Source organism: Myotis daubentonii, chromosome X (assembly GCF_963259705.1).
Source record: "Myotis daubentonii chromosome X, mMyoDau2.1, whole genome shotgun sequence".
In the NCBI taxonomy this organism is placed as follows: domain Eukaryota; kingdom Metazoa; phylum Chordata; class Mammalia; order Chiroptera; family Vespertilionidae; genus Myotis; species Myotis daubentonii.
In genome coordinates, this window is record NC_081861.1 from 124,255,772 (window position 1) to 124,276,859 (window position 21,088).

Below are 21,088 nucleotides of genomic sequence, written 5' to 3' on the forward strand. Positions count from 1 at the left end.
AATTTCAAGTTGCACAGGCCCTTTGATGTAGTAATCCCATGTTTAGGAATGTGTCCTATATATACACACTCATCCTTGCACGAAATGCTGACCATAATTCACTATAGCACTGGTTGTCACAGCAAAGATTCAAAACAACCTACTAGCCATTGACAGGGAGTTGACTAGTGAATTATATAGCACACTCATATAAATAAATTCTCCAAAGCCATAAAAAAGAAGAAAGATCTGCTGATACAGCTATGGAAAGCTCTCTACGGTATTCAGTTTAAAAAGCAAGTTACAGAAAAAAGTATAAGCTGCTATTGGCTCACAAACAGGGAGGCTAGTGGCCAAAAGTGGAAAACTGACTTCTTTATGTCCTTTTGCACCTTTTGAATTTGAAACCATGTGACTATAGTCTCATACCACAAAGAAAATGTCAGTTTTTAAAATCCCATCCTTTAGAAGGCACTATTGCCATTATAAACTTTTGATCCATTTAGACCACTTGCTATTCTTCCTACACTTTGCAGAGTGGAAGGACATATTTCAAGTAAAGGTTGAGTTCAAGAAACTTTTATCATTTTAAAGGGCAAAGAGCCCAGCTGCTGTGGCTCAATGGTTGGTGTCAACCTATGAACTAGGAGGTCATGGTTTGATTCCTGGTCAGGGTACATGCCCAGGTTGTGGGCTTGATCCCCAGTGTGGGGCCTGCAGGAGGCAGCCCATCAGTGATTCTCTCTCATCGTTGAGGTTTCTCTCTCTCTCTCCCTCTCCCTTCCTCTCTATTTCAAAAAATAAAATACAGAAAAAAATAAAGGGCATAGAGAAAAAAAGGCACACAGATGATAGGGAGGCAGCACTATAGATCCAGATCATCTAATTAGTGGTTTTCAACTCTGGTTATGCTTTAGAACCCGGGGATCTTCTAAAAAATGCCAATACCCTGCACCCCACCCCAAACCATTTATATTAGAAGTTGAGGTGATGGGACCCAGGTATGCAGACCACTGATCTAAATACTTCACAGCGGTGGTCCTCAACAGAGGGTGATATTGCTCCCCCAGGGGACGTGGCACTCTCAGGAGACCTGTCTGGTTGTCACACCTCGGGGGTTGGGGTTGTTCCTGGCATCAAGTGGGTAGAGGCCAGGGATGCTGCTTTAGTAAATGCGCAGGACATCACCCCCAGAACAGTGACCTGTCCCAAAATGTCAGGAGTGCTGAGGCTGATAAATACTCCTTTAAAATAAAAGCACTGCTTAATAAGATCATATAGGTTTCAACCAATGTCATCCCAATAAATTTAATGAAGGAATAAAAAAGCACTGCTTCTGAAGTAACAACCAGTTCTAGTCTTCACTCTTAAACAAGGAATTGGTATAATAAAGCTGTTCCAGCGGCCATTGAAGCAAGAATGTACTTGTTGACATGGTTCTAACAAATACTGAAGCATAACGTTCTGTGTATGTCCCTTCTCTGGCCCCTGTCCAGTTACTCTAGTCAAACATTTATGTACCGTTTGTAAAGTAGCCAGGGAGAAGGTCATAAAGTTCACAAAGTGGCAGCGTGTGGGTCAACATGGCCCATGCATCTATTTCATTGGACCCGTAAGTTTTTAAAAAATACATTGAACTGCCCGAACGGCATGGCTCAGTGGTTGAGCATTGACCTATGACCCAGGAGGTCATGGTTCGATTCCTGGTCAGGGCACATGCCCAAGTTGTGGGCTGGGTCCCCAGTGGGAGTGTGCAGGAGGCAGCCGATCCATGATTCTCTCTCATCATTGATGTTTCTCATCATTGATGTTTCTATCTCTCTCTCCCTCTTCCTTCCTCTCTGAAATCCTCTTCCTTCTTCTATATATTGAACTGGCACCAATCAGCTGCCCCTTCTGGAGCCAGCATACACCTGGGAGTTTGCCCCTACCTGACTGACTCATTTGTCCCTCCCCTCCTAGTTTTTGAAGCATTTGAGATGCCCTCCCCCCGCAGTCTTCTGTAATCATACACAGGCAGAAAGCCTCTATTTCTCCCTCCTCACCTTAAAAATACCCCCACACCCATTCTAAACTCTAAAGCTCCCATATCACTTGCCAAAATGGAACTAGCTTTATGTCCTTTCTAGCCTCTTTCAGGAGCTAAAAGAACTAAGAGAAGGTATTCTTTGAGATGGTCTTTCTATGGCAACGCTCTTCTAGTTGTTATCATCAAAGGTAGGCTGTCTGCCACCCAATTCATCTCTGGGTATTACAAACAAGCTTTAGTTTCTAAGAAATTCCACTACTGTACAATTCTGTATAGCTCTTCTGTAAAATTCCTTATAAGGAAAAGACTTCAATTACTAGGCTTCTTCCAGTATCCTAGATTAGTGTATCCCTCCACCCCTCCTAAAACAGGTCAGAGGCCTTTAATGTGAAATGTCCATCAAAAGATTAGGTAATTTTCTTTTCAACAGCTCATCACTTTTCCTTTGAAATTACAACCACAGAGTTTTGGAGCTGTGCTTTAGAGATTACCTGGTATAATCCACACATTTTATTCATGAGGAAAATGAACCCCAGTGAGGTTCAGTCACTTAGTCAAGGCCACACTCTTGAGCCAGTGGCAGAGCAAGAATTAGAACATTTATTTCCAGATACTGGTCCCATAGGTTTTCCACAATAGCACTATCCCCCACTGTGGTTTTTCTTCTCAAATACCATCCTTGCAAAGACACCTATTAACATGGGTAGATACTAGCTGCTATAGAAATAAATCAAGTGAAATTTCACCAAGCTATTAGAGCTATCACTTCAACTTTGAGGGGGGAAGGAGGAACTGGGAGTTTTGAGGTTTCTTTTGTTCTTTATTGTGAATTAGCCCGGTTCAGTTTACCCTAATAAGAGGCTGACACCTTCAGAATCTTCTCTAAACCATAAATTAAAAGATGGAAAACATGCTGTTTCTAGCAACAGTGACATTTTCTTTCTAAACTCTGAAGTCAGAAGTTGCCTCAAACCTCTAAAATTCTCACAAGTGGCCAGATATGGTAGAGTAAAACTACTGGAAAGCTTTGGGGAGTGAAGTTTAAGATCCAACAGTCAACACCTCAATGAATTTCAATTTTCCTCATCATTCTCTGGCAAATTGGTTTCTTAAAACTGAATATTATTGCAACTTTACCCAATTCCTCTCTTCCTATTCCAACTTAAGCATGGACATCCCATTTTGTACATTGGGTCTTCCCAGAGTATTCTACCTACTCCACACTTTGGTTTTTATGTCCATCTGACATCATCCCTTGACGTTTACATAAAATTTATGAAATGAACAAATGTGAATAATGGGTTCTTTTCCCTTGGGAGCTTAGAACATCTTTGCTGCTCCATTTTATTTTCCTTCCAGGCTGCCGAGTTCCATTCTGATACCTGAGTTAGTACTTTGGGTTTACTTTCAGGTGTTTCACAACCAGCCCCCTCGCATTCAGCAATTAGGAGTATTTGCTCAGCGGCTGAAAGGGCACCACTCTGGGGAAACACGATCCAATTAGCATAAGGTGGTGGAATCTATTCCCATCTCAGCTAGGCCTCAGGCAGGGTGGGGACTGGGTCCTCTGGGCTCCCACCTGAAAACTGCCCACCAGCCCAACCGACCGCAACCCCTGAAAACTGCCCACTAGCCCAACCGACAGGGAGAAGGGTAGCACACAAAAGTTGAGGCGCAACCAAAGGTGACTGGGTTGTATCGGACCCTGCTCGGACAATAGGTGCCCAACCGTCCCCTCTTCCCAGCACCTAAGGCGTGTGCAGCCTAGGCCTCTGTTTAACATGACACTAAGAAGACAACAGTTCGAATCCTGCTGCTCCAGCCACGCGCGAACACTGTCTTACAGCAGGAAAGGAACAAAATGCCATTGCATAATTTATACGACCTCAAGGTGTTTCTAAACAGCTCTTACCCAACCAAAAAAAAATTAAATATAAAATTAAATCTAAAAATAAAAACTTAAAAAGCCACCCGCATTTCGCTGGGAAGTTTTAAGGGCAGGGAGGTCTGTGTCAAGTAGATCTGAAGCTAAACATGCAGGTTTGGGGGGAGGGAGTTCCGCCCGGGACGAGGTTCTATGTCTACTGGTAGGCCCCCGACCGATGTACCAGGCCTTGTCCCTGCGCGCCCCGAAATCCGAGCCCCTGGGAGAGCCCCCGGGCATCCCGGAGCCCCGCCCGCGGTCCCCACGACTTAGACTGCGGAGACCTGCGGCGACATAGGGCCCGGAAGACAGTGGCCCCGCGCCCGGACCGTGGCGACCGTGGGAGCTCGGGACCCCGCACTTACCGAAGTCCAGGAACTGCTTGATGGAGAGCGGCGACGGGGAGAAGCGAGAGTAGCGCTCAATCTGCTTGGGCACCGGCTGCTTCAGCAGCCACCGGAACAGCCGCATCCTCGCCGGGGCAGTGCACACACCAGCCGAGACACTCAGGCGACCGCAGGGGCCGGTGCAGCCGAGAGGCGCAGATCAGGCTCGTTCGCCAAACGCGCAGCCTCCGCCTCGGCCTGGACGCTGGGATGCAGCTACCGCAGCAACAGCGACAGCGGAGGCAGCAGCTCTCCAGATACGGCCAACCGCCCGCGGCTTCCCCAGGCCCCGCCCACGGGGGCGGAGCCGGCCTCGGCACGTACGCGGCGCCGGAGGGGAGCGAGGGGCGGGGCGAGAGGGGCGGAGCCGCCGCGCGCGCCGGCCGCTGATTGGCCGCTGCCGCCTTCGCTTTCTTTTGTGACGGGGCGTGCGTTCCCCCCTCGCTCCGGGGCCTCAGCCGCGCTGGCTGGTGCTGCTACCGCACGTTCCGCCCCCGACTGGGGCCTCAGTGGCCGAAAGGTGGCGGAGGTGGAGGAGGATTGGAAGAAGGCCTGGGCCCACGTCGGGAATTTGATCCTACACGCCGCTCCTGGCCTCTCGCAAGCGAAGGTACCTCTTCCGGAGGCCTTCCCTGGAGGCTGGCTGTTGCGCTTCTAAGCGTTCCTTACATCTCCACACTTTGATTCTCAGGTTCTGTTTGCCACTTAACTACAGTGGCTGTTTCATGCTCTCCATTACCACCACCACCTTTGGGCAGATTCAAATGTAAACTCGCTGGTTCTGCTTCGTTCCCGCCCCTCACTATTGGACAGGATTTGCTGGAATGTCACTGACTCATTGTTTCGTGACCCCCCTCGAGCCCCGCCCCTCCCATCCCTCCCACCCCCAACTCTTGCGAACACCTTTGGACAGGATTGTTAGGTCATTGGCTTGGCTCGGCTTCGTGGCCCGTGGCTCCTGCTCCCCAACCACCTCCCCCCGACCCTCCCATAGGGCCAACACTTTTAGACAAGTTAATAAAGTCACTGTCACCACCACCACCATTGGATGGTATCAAATTTTAGGTCACTGGGACTTTGTTTTGTGCCTCCCCCCTCTGCCCTCTGTGCACTCCCCCTAATACCATTTGGGCAGGATTAATTATAAGGTCACTGACTCTCTGCTTCATGCCCCCACCTCCACTAGGGTTGAAAGGATCCAATTTAAGGTCATTGGCACTACCTTTCATACACCCTCATCACCGCCACCACCATAGGACAGTTTCTTGCTTCCCCACCAGCAGCACCACTACTTTGGGACAGAAGTGTATGCTTACACTCTGTATTGGGGTATTCTTTGTCTACATAAGAGTGAACTTGAACTCAGAGTTCCGTATATGAAATCATTATTTCCTAATGTGAACATATGAAGTACTGCTTGCTTTAACCATTTCCACCAAGCCTTATTTTATTTTTGGCAACGTGTCAACATCAATTAAAATGAAAGGCAGGATGTTCTCTAAGGAATGGTAAAAATGTGGTTAGAAACCACTCCTTTGGTCTGATTAGACTGTTTTTCTCACTGAATAAAATTATTGGTGTGTAGCTACTTAGCTTTTGTGCCTCCAATTGGTATTTATGCATTCAATCCTATTGCGTCTCTACTCTGAATTTAAAGAACACTAATCCATACACTCAAAGACATCCAATGGTCTTCTCCACTTCTAGATTTTCAAGTCATCTTGGTGGTGGTATGATATATGGACTACCAGGTCTTTTCCATTCAAACCAAAGTCTGAAAGAGACATACTAACAACCTCTTTATTTTTTAAATATATTTTTATTTATTTTAGAGAAGGGAGGGAAAGGGAGAGAGAGATAGAAACATCAATGATGAGAGAGAATCATTGATTGGCCGCCTCCTGCAGGCCCCACACTGGGGATCAAGCCTACAACCCGGATATGTGCCCTGACTGGGAATCAAACGTGATCTCCTGGTTCACAGGTCAACACTCAACCACTGAGCCAGGAGCTTTGTTAGCAGAGCTAAGCAACCCTGTTGGTGCGTGTGGGCAGGCAAGAAGACCCTGTGCCCTGTGGTTCCTCCAGTGACTTTCTCAGATGCTACCTGTAGGCAACGTGTACTCATTAGCTATTGTGGGAGTCAGTGAGCAGGAAGAATTTGAATATTGGTAAAGAGGAAGGTTTTTCCAACTTAAACTGCAAATGCTGCTGGTTTCTGAGCTTCAAAATCACTTGTTTCACTCCTTCCTTTTCCACTACACAAAATGCTACTTTAAATCTATGTATTCTGTTGATTTGATTACCTAAACTGTCATGTGGGTCGTTTTATTGATTGTTCAAAAGGTGGAAAATCTTAGAAGTTGGGAATAATTATAATAGAAATTGTGCTCAAATGACCCAGTCCCAAGCTTGGTTCTATCATTAACTAGCTGTGAGACCTTAAGCAAGTCACTTAGACTTTTGCTGTCCCAGTTACCTCTTATATCAGATGAAGATACCTGATTTCTCTCCCTGGCATTTGTGACAATCAAATGAAATAAATCATATCTAATATAAACACAAGCTATTGTTGTACCTGTTTTATACAGCAACACATATTTTTAGCTAATAGTTTTGTGTAAATTGGCAATATCCAGAAGCTAAATCAGTGGGTTGATTTCAGTGAGAGTTGTAGTTGTGAGACAGGTCTTGAGAGAAATAAATAGATCTTGATGAACTTTTTTGATTCCTGCACACACCAAGGTCTTGCCCAGAGGCCCCACTTCCAGTAGCTTTCAAACAAGATCCCCTGGACCAGCAGCAGGAGTGTCACCTGGAAACTGGTTAGAAAGCAAACTCTTGGACCCAACCTCAGACCTACTGAATCAGGAACTCTGGGGTGGGGTCTGGCAAGCTATGGGGGTTTTAAAGATATAGCCACAAATTCTTTTATATTCTTCCCCTCAAGAGATTTAGTAGTACAGGCTTCTCACTGCAGAGGATAGCTAGAGTGATGAGACCTCACTTCAAAGAGTAGCTTATAAAACAACTACAGCCCTACAAAATTCCTGACCAGTAATTCCTCAAAACCATCAAGGTCATTAAAAACAAGGAAAATATCACAACCAAGAGAAGCCTAAGGAGACATGGTGGCGAAATATAAGGTGCTATTCTGGATGGGATTCTGGAACATACATAAGGACATTCTGTAAAAACTAAGAAATTCTGAGTAAAGGGTGGACTTGGGACCAAATTTGTTTAATAATAATGTATCAACATTTGTTCCTGAATAATTGTAACAAATGTACCAGGCTAACGCAACAATGGGAACTTCTGTACTATCTTCTCAATTTTGCTACAAATCTGAAACTATTCTAAAAAATAAAGTCAATTATACAATATGGCATTATTGGTTATAGTTATCATGTTGTACATTACATCCCCAGAACTTCTTTATCTTATAACTGGAAAGTTTGAAAGTTGCTAAGCAAGCAGCTCTTAAAAGTTCTTGTCACAAGGGAAAAATATTTGTACCTATATGAGTTGATGGATGCAGTAATCATTTCACAATATATACATATATCAAATCATCATGTTGTACACCTTGAACTTATACAATGGTATATGTCAATTAAATCTCAATAAAACTGGGAAAAATCAGTACTTTTTGATGACAAAATGTAAAATAAAATATATTCAGGTAATATAATGAAAAATATGATAGCAATAAAAATATGTTATAACCATAGAATAACTACTGAACATTTAAAGGACATATTACAAAACTAATAATAATAATAAAGTGAACAGCCCTAGCCGGTTTGCTCAATGGATAGAGCATCGGCCTGTGGACTGATTCCAGTCAAGGGCACATGCCCTGGTTGGGGGCTCGATCCCCAGTAGGGGGCGTGCAGGAGGCAGCCGATCAATGATTCTCTCATCATTGATGTTTCTATCTCTCCCTCTCCCTTCCTCTCTGAAATCAATAAAAATATACTTTAAAAAATAAAGTGAATTTAAAAAAAGACTGTGGCTTCCATCTTAAGGTTCATAGTCTCTCTTTTTCTCTCTGTCTCAGAAGCCATGGGCCATGTTTCAAAGCAGCCCTGGGGAGAGGCCCACAGGAGTGAGCTTGGGCTCTTGCATCTCGGCCACCCATATGCCATCCAGACTGAGAAAGACCCAGAAACTCTGGGACCATGTGAGCCACAACCATGGCTGCATCGCAAGCACAGGAAGCACCGGGGAGGCTGAGGTAATGCTGGTGGCTTGAGTTATCACAGGTTCAACTTCGACAAATATCACCCGGGTTCCTTTGGGAAAGCTGGTGTGAAGCATTACCCCTTAAAGAGGAACCAGAGCTTCTGTCCAACTGTCAACCTTGATAAACTGTGGACCTTGGTCGGTGAGCAGACACGGGTAAATGCTGCCAAAAACAAGACTGGAGCTGCTCCTGTCACTGATGTGGTGTGGTCGGGCTACTACCAAGTTCTGGGGAAGGGAAGGCTCCCAAAGCAGCATGTCATGGTGAAGGCCAAGTTCTCCAGCAGAAGAGCTGAGGAGAACATTAAGGGTGCTGGCAGGGCCTGTGTCCTGGTAGCCAGGGAGGGAAGTTCATTAAATGCTCACAAGTGCTTTTGAATTTAAAAAAAAAAAAAAGATTGAGCTTGGAAGCAGGACCCTTTAGAACAGTGGTTCTCAACCTTCAGTTCCTCATGTTGTGACCCAACCATAAAATTATTTTTGTTGCTACTTCATAACTGTAATGTTGCTACTGTTATGAATCCTAATGTAAACATCTGATATGCACGATGGTCTTAGGCGACCCCTGTGAAAGGGTCGTTCGACCGCCAAAGGGGTCGTGACCCACAGGTTGAGAACCGCTGCTTTAGAAGCTGATCCCTCCCCTGTCCTGCACCTCAACTATAACCTCCTGAGAGAGTCCGAGCCACAAGCACTCAGCTAAGTGGCTCCTGGACTCCTGACCCACAAAACCTCTCACAGTTTGTTGACTGAATGTTTGTCGTTGGCTGATTTATTATGTAGTAATTCTTAACTCATTCTGATGCATACTCAAGAGTGAGAACCGCTGTCCTGTCCTATTCACTCTAATCCAGCCCCCTATTCCTTCTAGTAAATTCCTCAGACCTCGGCATACTCAGCATTTTGACATCAAGGGAGGCCTTCCCTGACCATAAAGGTGATTTGTGCCCCCTTGCTACATGGTTTCCTGGTTCTCTGCACTTCCTACTGTAACCCTCAAAACACTCTGGCATAATTCGATTAATGCCAATCTTCAGCACTAGGCATAAGCTCTGTGACCACTAAGCCCAAGTCTGGCTTATTCACTGCTTCATCTCCAGTGTTCAGCATTAAGTACCTGTCACTATTTATTTGGATTCACAATAAATATTTATTAGATAAATGACAATCAGCAACTGCCCGGCTGGCATGACTCAGTGGTTGAGCGTCAGCCTACGAACCAGGATGTCACAGTTCATTCCCAGTCAGGGCATATGCCCGGGTTGCAGGCTCGATCCCCAGTGTGGGGCGTGCAGGAGGCAGCCAATCAATGATTCTCTCTCATCACTGATGTTTCTATTTCCCTCTCCCTCTCCCTTCCTCTCTGAAATCAATAAAAAAATTAAAAAGAAATAAATAAAAAGAAAACCAACAACAGTAACAAAACCTACCCCAAATTGCATTTCTTCCCATCAGCTTTCAATAGAGAACAAAGGCAAGGGTAGTATTCTGAGTCATTCAAGCAATAATAGAAACTTTATTAATTCATAATTTGATGACACCAAAACCCAAATCCAAAGTGGAGTGGAACATAGGGGGAAAAATAACCGCCGATTATCTCATCATCACTAGTTGGTGGATCTTGTTATAAATTGCTTCCAACATCACTTGACTTGATGAAATCCTGGTTTCCCTGTCTTTTCCTCTGTCTTCACTCTCAACCAACATTGAGCAACTACTGTATGCCCTGTGAAAGTACCTATGTTATCTCTTCACAAGAAATCTGATGGATTAACATTATCCTTATTTTATAGGTTTCATTCACCTGTAAACTCAACACACAGAAAAGTTAAAATAATTAAAGATTACACAGCTTGTAAATGATAGTCTGGGTTTGAATCCTGGTCTCCTGACTCTCGATTCTCCATTCTATCATAATACCAGCCTGCACTTTTAAAAATAGCCTGAATTGTTTAGAAGAATTTTAGGTACACAGCGAAATTGAGCTGAAAGTACAGGGAGTTCTTGCATACCTCCACACCCCCATGCACACAAACTCCCCACCATCAACATCTTGTACCCGAGTGGTACATTCGTTACAATCAGTGAACCTACATTGATACATCATTTGCAACCAAAATCCATACTTAACATGCACTCCTGGTGTTGCACATTATATGGGTTTGGAAAAATGTATTATGATATAGTATATTCACCATAATAGTATCATACAGGATAGTTTCGCTGCCCTAAAAGTCCTCCGTGCTCTGCCTATACATCTCTCCCTGCAAACCCTGGCAGTCACTGATCTTTTTATTGCCTGCATAGTTTTGCTTTTTCCAAAAATCCTATTGTTGAAATGATACAATATGTAGCCTATTCAGTTTGGCTTCTTTCATTTTGCAATGTGCACCAAAGACTCTTCCATGTGTTTTTGTGGCTGGAGAGCTTATTTATTTTTCAGGTCTGAATAGTATGTTCTGGTCTGGATATACCATAGTTTATTTATTCATTTACCTATTGAAGGTAATTTCCGTTGTGTCCAAGATTCATTCACCAGCCCATTTTTTAATTTTAAAAGTAGGATTTGAGAGTGTGTAGATGAGTGAACTAGAGAAGTGAGGGCTACTTAATAAAGTTTAGCTAAATTTATCTTTAATCAAATATGTGTGTGATTTGAAGCAGTAGCTCTATTCTTCCAAGTGCCCAGATTCTTGATTTTTTGGACAAAATATTTTAATGGTGCAGATCCTCTTGAAGTCCATTCATACTGGTCCTTTCATTTGTAATTAAGGAGGGTTTTCAGTCTTAGTAATCTTTCTCCCCAAAGGAGGTCAGAAAAAAAATTTTAAGTACAGAGATTGTGTAGCAGGATAATTAATTGAAAAAGTAAATCTGGGATTTGTTTTTGCTTCTCTTGGAGGGGCAAGGGAAGGGGTAGCTGATCTTCCCCCACCTTCAAAACAACGGAGGGGGGTCTTCGGGTGTGGGCTTAGGACTGCTGTGCCTTGGGGATTTCATTAGCTGTGTTTGTGCAGCTGGGTGCTTTGGTTGCTAGGACTGAAAACAGAAGTTGGAAGGTATAGGAGACATTTTAGTCATCTTGCATTCCTCTTCCATTGGTAACTATGTTTACTTCCCCATGCAGTGCATTTGTGCTTTGGGGGGGAAATAGCCCACGTTAGTTGTAGTAATAAGATATATGTCTCAATCAAAAGACTAGTGAGCTTAATTCTGACCCCTGGCTATGGCTCTTGGTGCAGGGATGGGCTTGTGACCCAATTTAGGACAATGGGAAAGGAGGAGACATTTTCTGGGGGCATCTGTGACAGAAACCTGCTTGCTATTCAGAGGAAGCTTCTGGAATAATCTCCCTCCTCCTCCTCTTCCTCCTCCTCCTCCTCCTCCTCCTCCTCCTCCTCCTCCTCCTTTCTCTCTCTCTCTCTCTCTCTCTCTCTCTCTCTCTCTCTCTCTCTCTCTCTCCTTTCTGTCTTTCTATTTCCTCCCATCTCTGAATGCACACAAGGAAGAATGTAGCATCAATTGACAACCATCTAACACCAGGGTTAAGTTGAATGTAGAAATAGGAACAAACTGGGTCCTCAATAATGTTGTCAAGCGACTGAATCAGACCAACCCAGAAACCTCCTCTGAACTTCCAGTTACAGGCCCGTGCATCTCCTTCATGGTTTAGGCCAGCTTGGGTAGATATGCATGGCTTAGAGTCAAGAATAGTCTAACTTTCATACCAAGCATTCTCCAGATACCCTGAACATAACACACAGGAAAAAGCCCCCCAGTGATGGCTGCTATTGGGTGTTTTGTCAGCTATGCATGTGGGAATTCAAACCCAGATTTAATTTTATTTTAAAAAATAAAGAAAGGTAATGTTTCTGGTGACTAAGTGTTATGGAACAAAATTATATCCTATAATATCCAGAAGAAGGGAAATAGAAATGGAGAATGGTTACATAAATCATGGCACATGCACTCAATGGACCATTATACTGTCATTAAACATATATGAGCCCAGTCAGCATGGCTCAATGGTTGAGCTTTGACCTATGAATTAGGAGGTCACAGTTCTATTCCTGTTCAGGGCATATGCGTGGGTTGTGGGCTCTACCCCCAGTTTGGGACGTGCAGGAGGCAGCCAATCAGTGATTCCATCATTGATGTTTCTCTCTCTCCCTCTCCTTTCTTTTCGGAAATCAACAAAAAATGCATGTGTAATATGAAATCTATATGAGAACATGGAAAATGCAAACATTATAAGTTGGTAAAAGTGAGATACAAAATTGTGTATTAAATTTGAGCTCAGCTATGAAAAGATCACAAAAACTTTATAGAAAAAAGTCTGGAAGGAAACTGAGCAAAATGCCAACAACACAAGAAACACTAAAGTGTGCTTTGAGTGATACGCTGGTTAGATTGACATTTAGGAAATCCTTGGAATCCCTAGGTGGGAGCAAATTCCAAAAATATGAACCAAGGATAGATAACATGAATGGCCTTCTTCAGTTCTCCTTTGCCCCAAAAGATGAAGGTTAATTACACAGAGCCTTGTCAGAGTCTATTGCTTTTCTGTTTTTATCCAAAACACAATCTTATCAATTCTATTAATATTTACTTAGTGCCCATAACTAACTGAGCATGAACCAGCTTTTGCAGTGGACTCTGACATCTAAGGTGACACCTATTCTCTGGAAAACGCAAGTCTAGGACAGCCATCATCCATCCAAGCTGTTAGTCAAGGCACAGCCTTCCCACCGCCCCACTTAGCATGATACTCCTCAGGTCCCTCCATGGTGTCTCAAAGGGTAAGAGAAAGTTCTGAGGAAAAGAAAAACAGCCATATTATGCTAAAAGCGAAATAAGCTAGTCAGAGAAAGATAAGTATCCCATGATCTCACTCACATGTGGAATCTAAGGAACAAAATAAACTGATGAGCAAAATAGATCCAGAGACATAGAAGCATGGAACAGACTGGTGAATCTCAGAGGGAAGGCGGGGGAGGGTGGGTGGGTGGGAAGAGATCAACCAAAGAACTTGTATGCATATAGGCTTAACCCATGGACACAAACAATAGGGTGGTGAAGGCCTGGGATAGGGGTCGGGGGCAGGCCAGAAGAGGTCAATGGAGGAAAACAGGGGACATATGTAATACTTTCAACAATAAAGATTTTAAAAAGAAAAACAGCCATTCCTCACAAAGAGATTAGGGATTCCTGCTCTAGGATAATCAGTCCCATGTTCTATCTCATGTATGAGACAACTATAAATTAGTCATATTAAAGGAACAGGACTGCCCTGTCCAGTGTGCTCAGTGGTTAGAGCATTGGCCCACAAACCCAAGGGTTGCAGGCTCAATTCCTGTCAAGGGCATGTACCTGAGTTGCAGGTTCCCTGCCCCAGTTGGAGCGTATGCAGGAGGCAACCAATTGATGCGGCTCTCTCAAGTCATGTTTCTCTCTCCCCCTTCCCCCTCTCCCATCTCCCACTCTCTCTAAAATCAATGGAAAAAAATATCCTCCAGTGAGGATTAACAAAAACAAAACAAAACAGGGAGGGGGACAGGATTGGGCCAAGCACTTCCGCAATTTAAAATGTGTGCTAAAATAGAATGAAAAAGGCCAGATCTTGAAATTTAAAGAGATTCAATCCCATTCGTAGTGCTAAGACTGCACCGGCCACATGGGGCTTATGAGCACTTGAAATGTGCGGGGCCCCCACTGAGACGTGTTACAAGTATAAAATTCATGCTGGATTTCAAAGACTTAATATGAAGAAAAAAAAAGAACACAAAAGCTCTCATTACTAATGTTTATACTGATTACATGTTGAAATGATAACATTTTGATATACTGGTTAAGTCAAATCCGGGCGTGGGCAAAAGTAGCTTTGCAGTTATGACGACACAAAACACAGAGTTTATTCTTGTTGAGTGGAAAAAGCTATTGTAATCATCATAACCCGGACCCCTGTAAACCTCCTTTTGCCCACCCTGTATATTATTAAAATTAATTTCAGCTGGTTCTCTTAACCCTTTCTTGTGTGACTTCCGGAAAATGTAAAATTATACTGGAGCTCACATTTGCGGCTCACATTAGATCTCAGTTGGATGGTGCTGAGCTCGATATTGCAGGGTATCCCTTATACTCTTCTTTATATAGAAAAGGTGCCTAACATTGGCTGCTGGGCTTCTTTGTGCCAGGGCTGTGTTTAGGTGCAGTCATCCTGCAAAGCACACGTGAGTAACCCATTTACAGATGAGAAAACTGAGGCTCAAAGAAGTTATGTAAGTTGCCCAAAATCAGCCACTAAAGTATGGTAGAGCCAGTAAATTCGGCACTGGATAATTGCGGAGGATGTTATTCAGTTGCCAAGGCTTTTCACTCTGCCATGACTTGAAAACCTAAACAAGTGGAGGAAGTGGTGCCAAAAAAATGGGAGGAGATGTGTCCTGTAAAATTGAAATTGCTTCCCACAGACAAGCCCCATTAAAACAAACAAACAAACAAACAAAAAACTCGCCCAGACGATGTGGCTCAGTGTTTCACCGTCAATCTTTGAATCAGGAGGTCATAGTTCGATTCCCGGTCAGGGCACATGCCTGGGTTGTGGGCTTGATCCCGAGTAGGGGGCGTGTAGGAGACAGATGATCAATGATTCTCCCTCATCGTTGATGTTTCTATCTCTCTCTCCCTCTCCCTTCCTCTCTGAAATCAATAAAAATATTTTTAAAATAAATAAATAAAACTACCTCCCAGGTCCTCGATTCCAAGTTGAAAAACACATGACTGATGAGGAGTGATATCGTATCGCCTCACTTTTCATCTAACCATAACTTGGAAAGAGGTTTTGAATGGGTGCTGTTGAAGAGCTAGACTTTCCCCATTCAAAACAGAAAGGTTCCTGTTAAGTATTTGCCTATAGTTTTAGATGTGGTAGGAAGAACAATTTGCTAGTTAGCCCTATAACTTTCTTTTTGTTGCAGAACATCTTGGTGGGTTTGCAGATACAAGTTTAGGGTTGGAACTGTGGAGAGATGTATATGTCCCCCCCTGCCCCCCCTCTCCATTGATCTTGGCAGGGAGAGGGAGTAGACTGAAGGAAAAATCAGAGGGGGTGGGGTGGGATGTGGTGGTGGGTCTTTAAGAAGGGCTGAGAATAAAGTATAGCATAGGGAATATAGTCAATAATATTATAATAACTACTAGAGGCCCAGTGCACAAAATTGGTGCACTCGGGCAGGGGTCCGTCAGCCTGGCCTGCACCCTCTCACAGCCTGGGAGCCCTCAGGAGATGTCTGACTGATGGCTTAGGCCCGCTCCCCACGCCATCAGTCGGACATCCTTAGCACTGCCATGGAGGTGGGAGAGGCTCCCACCAGCACTGCTGTGCTCACCAGCCGTGAGCCCAGGTTCTGGCTGAGCAGCACTCCCCCTGTGGGAGTGCACTGACGACCAGGGGGCAGCTCCTGCATTGAGCGTCAGCCCCCTGGTGGTCAGTGCACATCATAGCAACTGGTTGTTCTGCCGTTTGGTCAATTTGCATGTTAGCCTTTTATTATATAGGATGTGTGCTGCTAGTTGGCTACTGGAAATATCGGGGAAACACTTTGTAAAGTATATGCTTGTCTAACCACTACACTGTGCACCTGAAATGAATACAAAATAATATTGAATGCAAACTGTAAGTGAAAATTTTTAAGAAAAAATGTTTTAAAGGGCTGAGGTTGTACTGCCCATGTCCTTGCTCTCCCCACCAATTTTGCAACTGGTATTTCATTCACAAATGCTTGTTTGGGGGTGATTTGGTCCATGCGGATTCTGGTGAAGGAGTTGTCTGTTTCGGCAGCAGCTGTAAGAAAGAGCAGTGGCAGAGGTGGCTGAGAGAAATTAGTTCAAGCAGGTATCCTGGGGGCTGCTGAGGACTGTGATAGACTGTGAGATCTGGGGGGGGGGGGAGAGACACCCAAAGAAGAGAATGGGAGCAGGGCAGGACACTTCACCTCATTCCCTGCAGCATGAGGACCCCTAGGTCACATCTGGATGACATATAATATCGGATTGTTGGTGCAAGCACCCACTTTCAATGCTTAAAACAGGTCCTTCCATTAATTTTCCCAGAGTCCTGTGTTCAAGCTACAAGTGTCACCATTAGGATCTTAGATATGAGATTAGTTAGGGTTTTTTCCCCAAAGCAGACCATGTGCAAGTCGCTTATTTGTGCAATGATGGGAAAAAACACCACTGGGGTGCAGGGAAGCCAGCCCACGGAGGGCCTGCAATCAGGAGAGTTACCCGGCAGGTAACCGCAGCTCCATCCCGCTGGGGAGCTCGTGGAAGCTCCAGACACCAGTCAGAGTTCTCCCAGCCCGAGAGGCAAGAGAGCTGGGGTTTTCATCCACCCATTCCTGTGGCATGGGGAGCTGAGAGCTGCTCCTGGGGAGGGTGAAGCATTTTCCTAGCACTTTCGGCCTGCTCTATGCACTGCCCAGAATTGTACCCTTTTCTGGCTTTTACAAAAATTATTTTATCACACAGATGTATGCTTAGATTATTTCATTTTTATTGTTGGAATTCCATGGACTGAAGGGTCCTGGGTTCAATTCAGGTCAAGGGCACGTGCCTCGGTTGCAGGCTTGATCCCTGGCTGTGGGTCACGTGCAGAATGAAACCAATTGATGTATCTCTCTCACATAGATGTTTCTCTCTGTGTGTGTGTCTCCCACTCCTTTCCACTCTCTAAAAAAATCAATGGGAAAAATATCCTCGGGTGAGGATCAACAAAAAATAAATAAAAAGGAACTTCATAATAAGAGTAGTGTACTAGCCCTAACCAGTTTGGCCCAGTGGATAGAGCATCAGCCTGTGGACTGAAAGGTCCCAGGTTTGATTCTGGTCAAGGGCATATACCTTGGTTGTGGGTACATCCCCAGTGGGAGGTGTGCAGGAGGCAGCTGATCGATGTTTCTCTCTCATCGATGTTTCTAACTCTCTATTCCTCTCCCTTCCTCTCTGTAAAAAGTCAATAAAATATATTTTTGTAAAAAAAGCCACCTATAGTGTGGCTATAGTGTGCTATAAGAAGACTTCTGAAACTAGCTTTTTACACTCAGTATTATATTACAAAGGTTTATTTTATATTACTTGTGGAGTCATTTAGGTTGTTTCTAGATTTTTTCTCTCGCTCTCTCTCCTTCCTTACTTCTATCCTTTTATTTACTTAGTTACTACAAATAGTAACTAGAGTTGATATGAATCTTATTTTGGGGCAGGCTTATAGATTCTGTAAGAATGCTTAACAGCTGCCCGGTGTGGCTCAGTGGTTGAGCGTCGACCTATGAGCCAGGAGGTCATGGTTCGATTCCCAGTCAGGGCACATGCTCGGGTTGTGGGCTAGATCCCCAGTGTGGGGCGTGCAGGAGGCAGCGGATCAATGACTTTCTCTCATCATTGATGTTTCTATCTCTCTCTCCCTCCCTCTCCCTTCCTTTCTGAAATCAATAAAAATATGTTTTTAAAAAAGGTTTTGTTGTGAGAACTGGAGATAGTACCTCCTTGCCTCAGGAAGCTTTCAGTTATGGAGGCTGCTGCTGTTTCGATACATTCAAGCATGACAGCTTAGCTTAGTAGACACCTGACCTTGAAGTTCCAGGCCTCCATCTGCCACAAACTAGCTCTATGGTTTTGGGAAAATTGCTTCATCTTTCCATGCCAAATTGCTCATATGTAAAGTGAGAGGGCTGGACTTCAGCTGATCTCTGAAGAGGAGATCACAAGTCTATGAGAAGAACTCTGACTTCAATACTCAATTATTTATTGATGCCAGTGTAGTCACCCGTGGCTATCATTCCTCAAGTACTAACTTATTCAACAGATCCTGAGGGAAGAGCTAGGACAAGCACTTTCCCAGAAAATGGAAGAAAATAATTTTGTTTTGCTTGAGAGAATAATTTTCAAATCTGAAGGGCAAAGGAAAGAGTGAAGGGGGAAATAACCACCCCCACATTTACAAAAAAAAAAAAAAAGAGCTATGTTTGTGTTCAAAACCAAGTTCAGAACGCTGATATTATTCTCCAATTAGTGCAATTATTTTTTCAGCACTCAAGCTTATTTCATAAGCCAGAACTGTATTGTATTTCCCTTGTGTAACTCCTTGTATAACCCTTTTCTTCTTTTATGCCTTTCCCTCCAAATGACTTCATTCTTTCACTGGTTTTTTTTTTCTCTCTCAGCATTCCTGTTGTCACTCTGCTTTCAGTGAGAGAGCCACTTTTGTCTTGGGTAAGTTTTATTTGGCAGCATGGCCTGAGGAACACCTGTTCCTATTCCCATTCTTATGCTCTGTTGACTCATGGCGTGGAGAATGTTGGATTCCTATATATACCTCGTAGTCATGGTCAAAGAATGCCATCTGAATTAGATGTAAGCTGAATTTCAGTAAACAAAAAAAGTAGAGGAATCTTTTCTCTTCCGAGTATGTAAACCTTCCACCCAGGGCAACTCTTTTGCTTTTCCAATAGCCTTCCTGGCTCCTTATGAGGTAAAAGACTTACTGTATCCTCCCCTTCAACTTCTCCCTGAACTTGCCTACCTCATATCCTCCTGTCCTTTGCTCATAGGACTGGCCACTTTCCTGATAAAGAACCACTGCATACACACTGGATAAGAAACAGCTGCAATGAGGCCTGGCTGGTGTTGATCAGTGGTTAGAGCGTCGGCCCACACCCTGAAGGGTCACAGATTTGATTCCCTGTTCGATCCCTGGTCAGGGTGTGTGGAGGAGGTAACTAAGCAATGTGTCTCTTACACTGATGTTTCTCTCTCTCTCTCTCTCTCTCTCTCTCTCTCTCTCTCTCTCTCCCTCCCTCCCTCCCTTCTACCCTCACACTCTCTCTAAAAAGCAATGGAAAAAATATTCTCAAGTGAGGATTAACAAAAAAAATAAAGAAAGAAAAAAAATAAAAGAAACAGTTGCAATGAAATGTTGATTAACTCAGACTCCCCTGAGACACAAAACTCTCTAGTCACACCAGGAGAATGGAAAGAAGAAAGAGAAGGAGAGGGTGGGTGAATTATTGGTTCAAGTCTCAGAATAACCAAGACTGGAGCCCAGGATGGCACCAAGCAAGGACTAGGTAGTCAAGAGACAGAGCAAGTGATGGAGTCATCCTGGCCAAAGGAGACAAGTAAACAAGGAAGTGTGGTGAAGGTTTGTCTACCACCTACAAAGTGCATGTTTGTGTGCGCCTTGGTGGTGGTCTTCTCACCACCATGCAGCTTTTCCTGAAGAGTGTGTTCTCACTAACAACTGCCAGGAACACTTAGAGGAGATGGCAAGTCCTAGGCACTGTGCCCATTCCCCCACATCAAGTTCATGCGAAGGTCACCAATTATGTTCATGTGCAAGGGACACTTTTAGTCCTTATTTTCTTGACCTCATGGTCACTTCCTCTTTCTTGAAAAACTCTCAGTTCCGTTGAATTCAGTGACTCCACACCCTCTTTTTTTTCCTCTCCCTGCTTTCTAATCATTTCCAGATCTCTTTTTCTGACATCTTCTCCTCTGCTTCATCTTAGGTTTCCTTAGAGCAATTTCCTCAGCCCTCCTCTTACCTGCTTCTCTCTTCCTAGGCAATCTCCACTATGGCTTTACTTACCATTAAATTTCTGACTCCCAAATTTTAATCTCCTGCCCCTATATATTCAAATGCCTACTTGCCATTTCCACTGCATCGCCTCAGTGACACCCTCAAGCTATACATGTCAAAAGTATACTCTTGATCTTCCCACCAAAATTCTTCTCTTCCAGCATTCTGCCTTTCCTTAGAAAATGGTGATTCACCCAGCCGGTGTGGCTCAGTGGTTGAGTGTTGACCTATGAACCAGGAGGTCACGGTTTGATTCCCAGTCAGGGCATATGCCCGGCTGCAGGCTCGATCCCCAGTATGGGATGAGCAGGAGGCAGCCGATCAATGAGTCTCTCTCATCATTGATGTTTCAATCTCTCTCTCCCTCTCCCTTCCTTTCTGAAATAATTAATATATATGTATACTTTTTTTTAAAGAAAATGGTGATTCTGCTGACTGGGTTGCTTAAACTAAGAACCTAGACTTCATCCTAGATACCTCCCTCTCTGTCATCACCTCTCACACTGCATCAATCATCAAGTCTTTTGATTCTCTGTCCTATATGTCCCTTGAATCCTTCTGCTTCTCTCCATCCCAACTGTTGCCACCATCTTGACCAAGACTACCAATACTTCTCACCTGGGCTATTGCGGGGTTTTTACTAGTCTCCAGCATCCTGCCCCTCACTCCATTCTTTCCTCTTCTGCAGTCTTAAGTGATCTTTCAACATGTAAATATGGCCATGACACTCTCCTTCAATGGCCTAGGAGGTCCAGCCTAGTCTAGCTCCTATTCACCCTTCCACTTCCTCTTGTACAGCTCTAGCTCTTATTCTCTCTGCTCCAGTAATACTTTCACCAAGCCATGCTTGGCGAATTGAAAACACTCTGTTGACTCCTCCTATATTA

At 44.1% G+C, this 21,088-nt stretch overlaps 1 protein-coding gene across 2 annotated transcripts in view; it reads right to left on the minus strand.

Annotated features, from left to right (window-relative positions):
* Nucleotides 1-4,621, minus strand: part of PDK3 (pyruvate dehydrogenase kinase 3) — a 72,893-nt gene extending 68,272 nt beyond the window's left edge. For both annotated transcript variants that reach the window (XM_059678573.1, XM_059678572.1), the window contains exon 1: nucleotides 4,298-4,621. In XM_059678573.1, coding sequence (XP_059534556.1) covers nucleotides 4,298-4,403 — 106 coding nt within the window. In that variant the 5' untranslated portion in view covers nucleotides 4,404-4,621. The remainder of the gene's footprint in view (nucleotides 1-4,297) is intronic.
* Nucleotides 4,622-21,088: the final 16,467 nt, after the last annotated feature.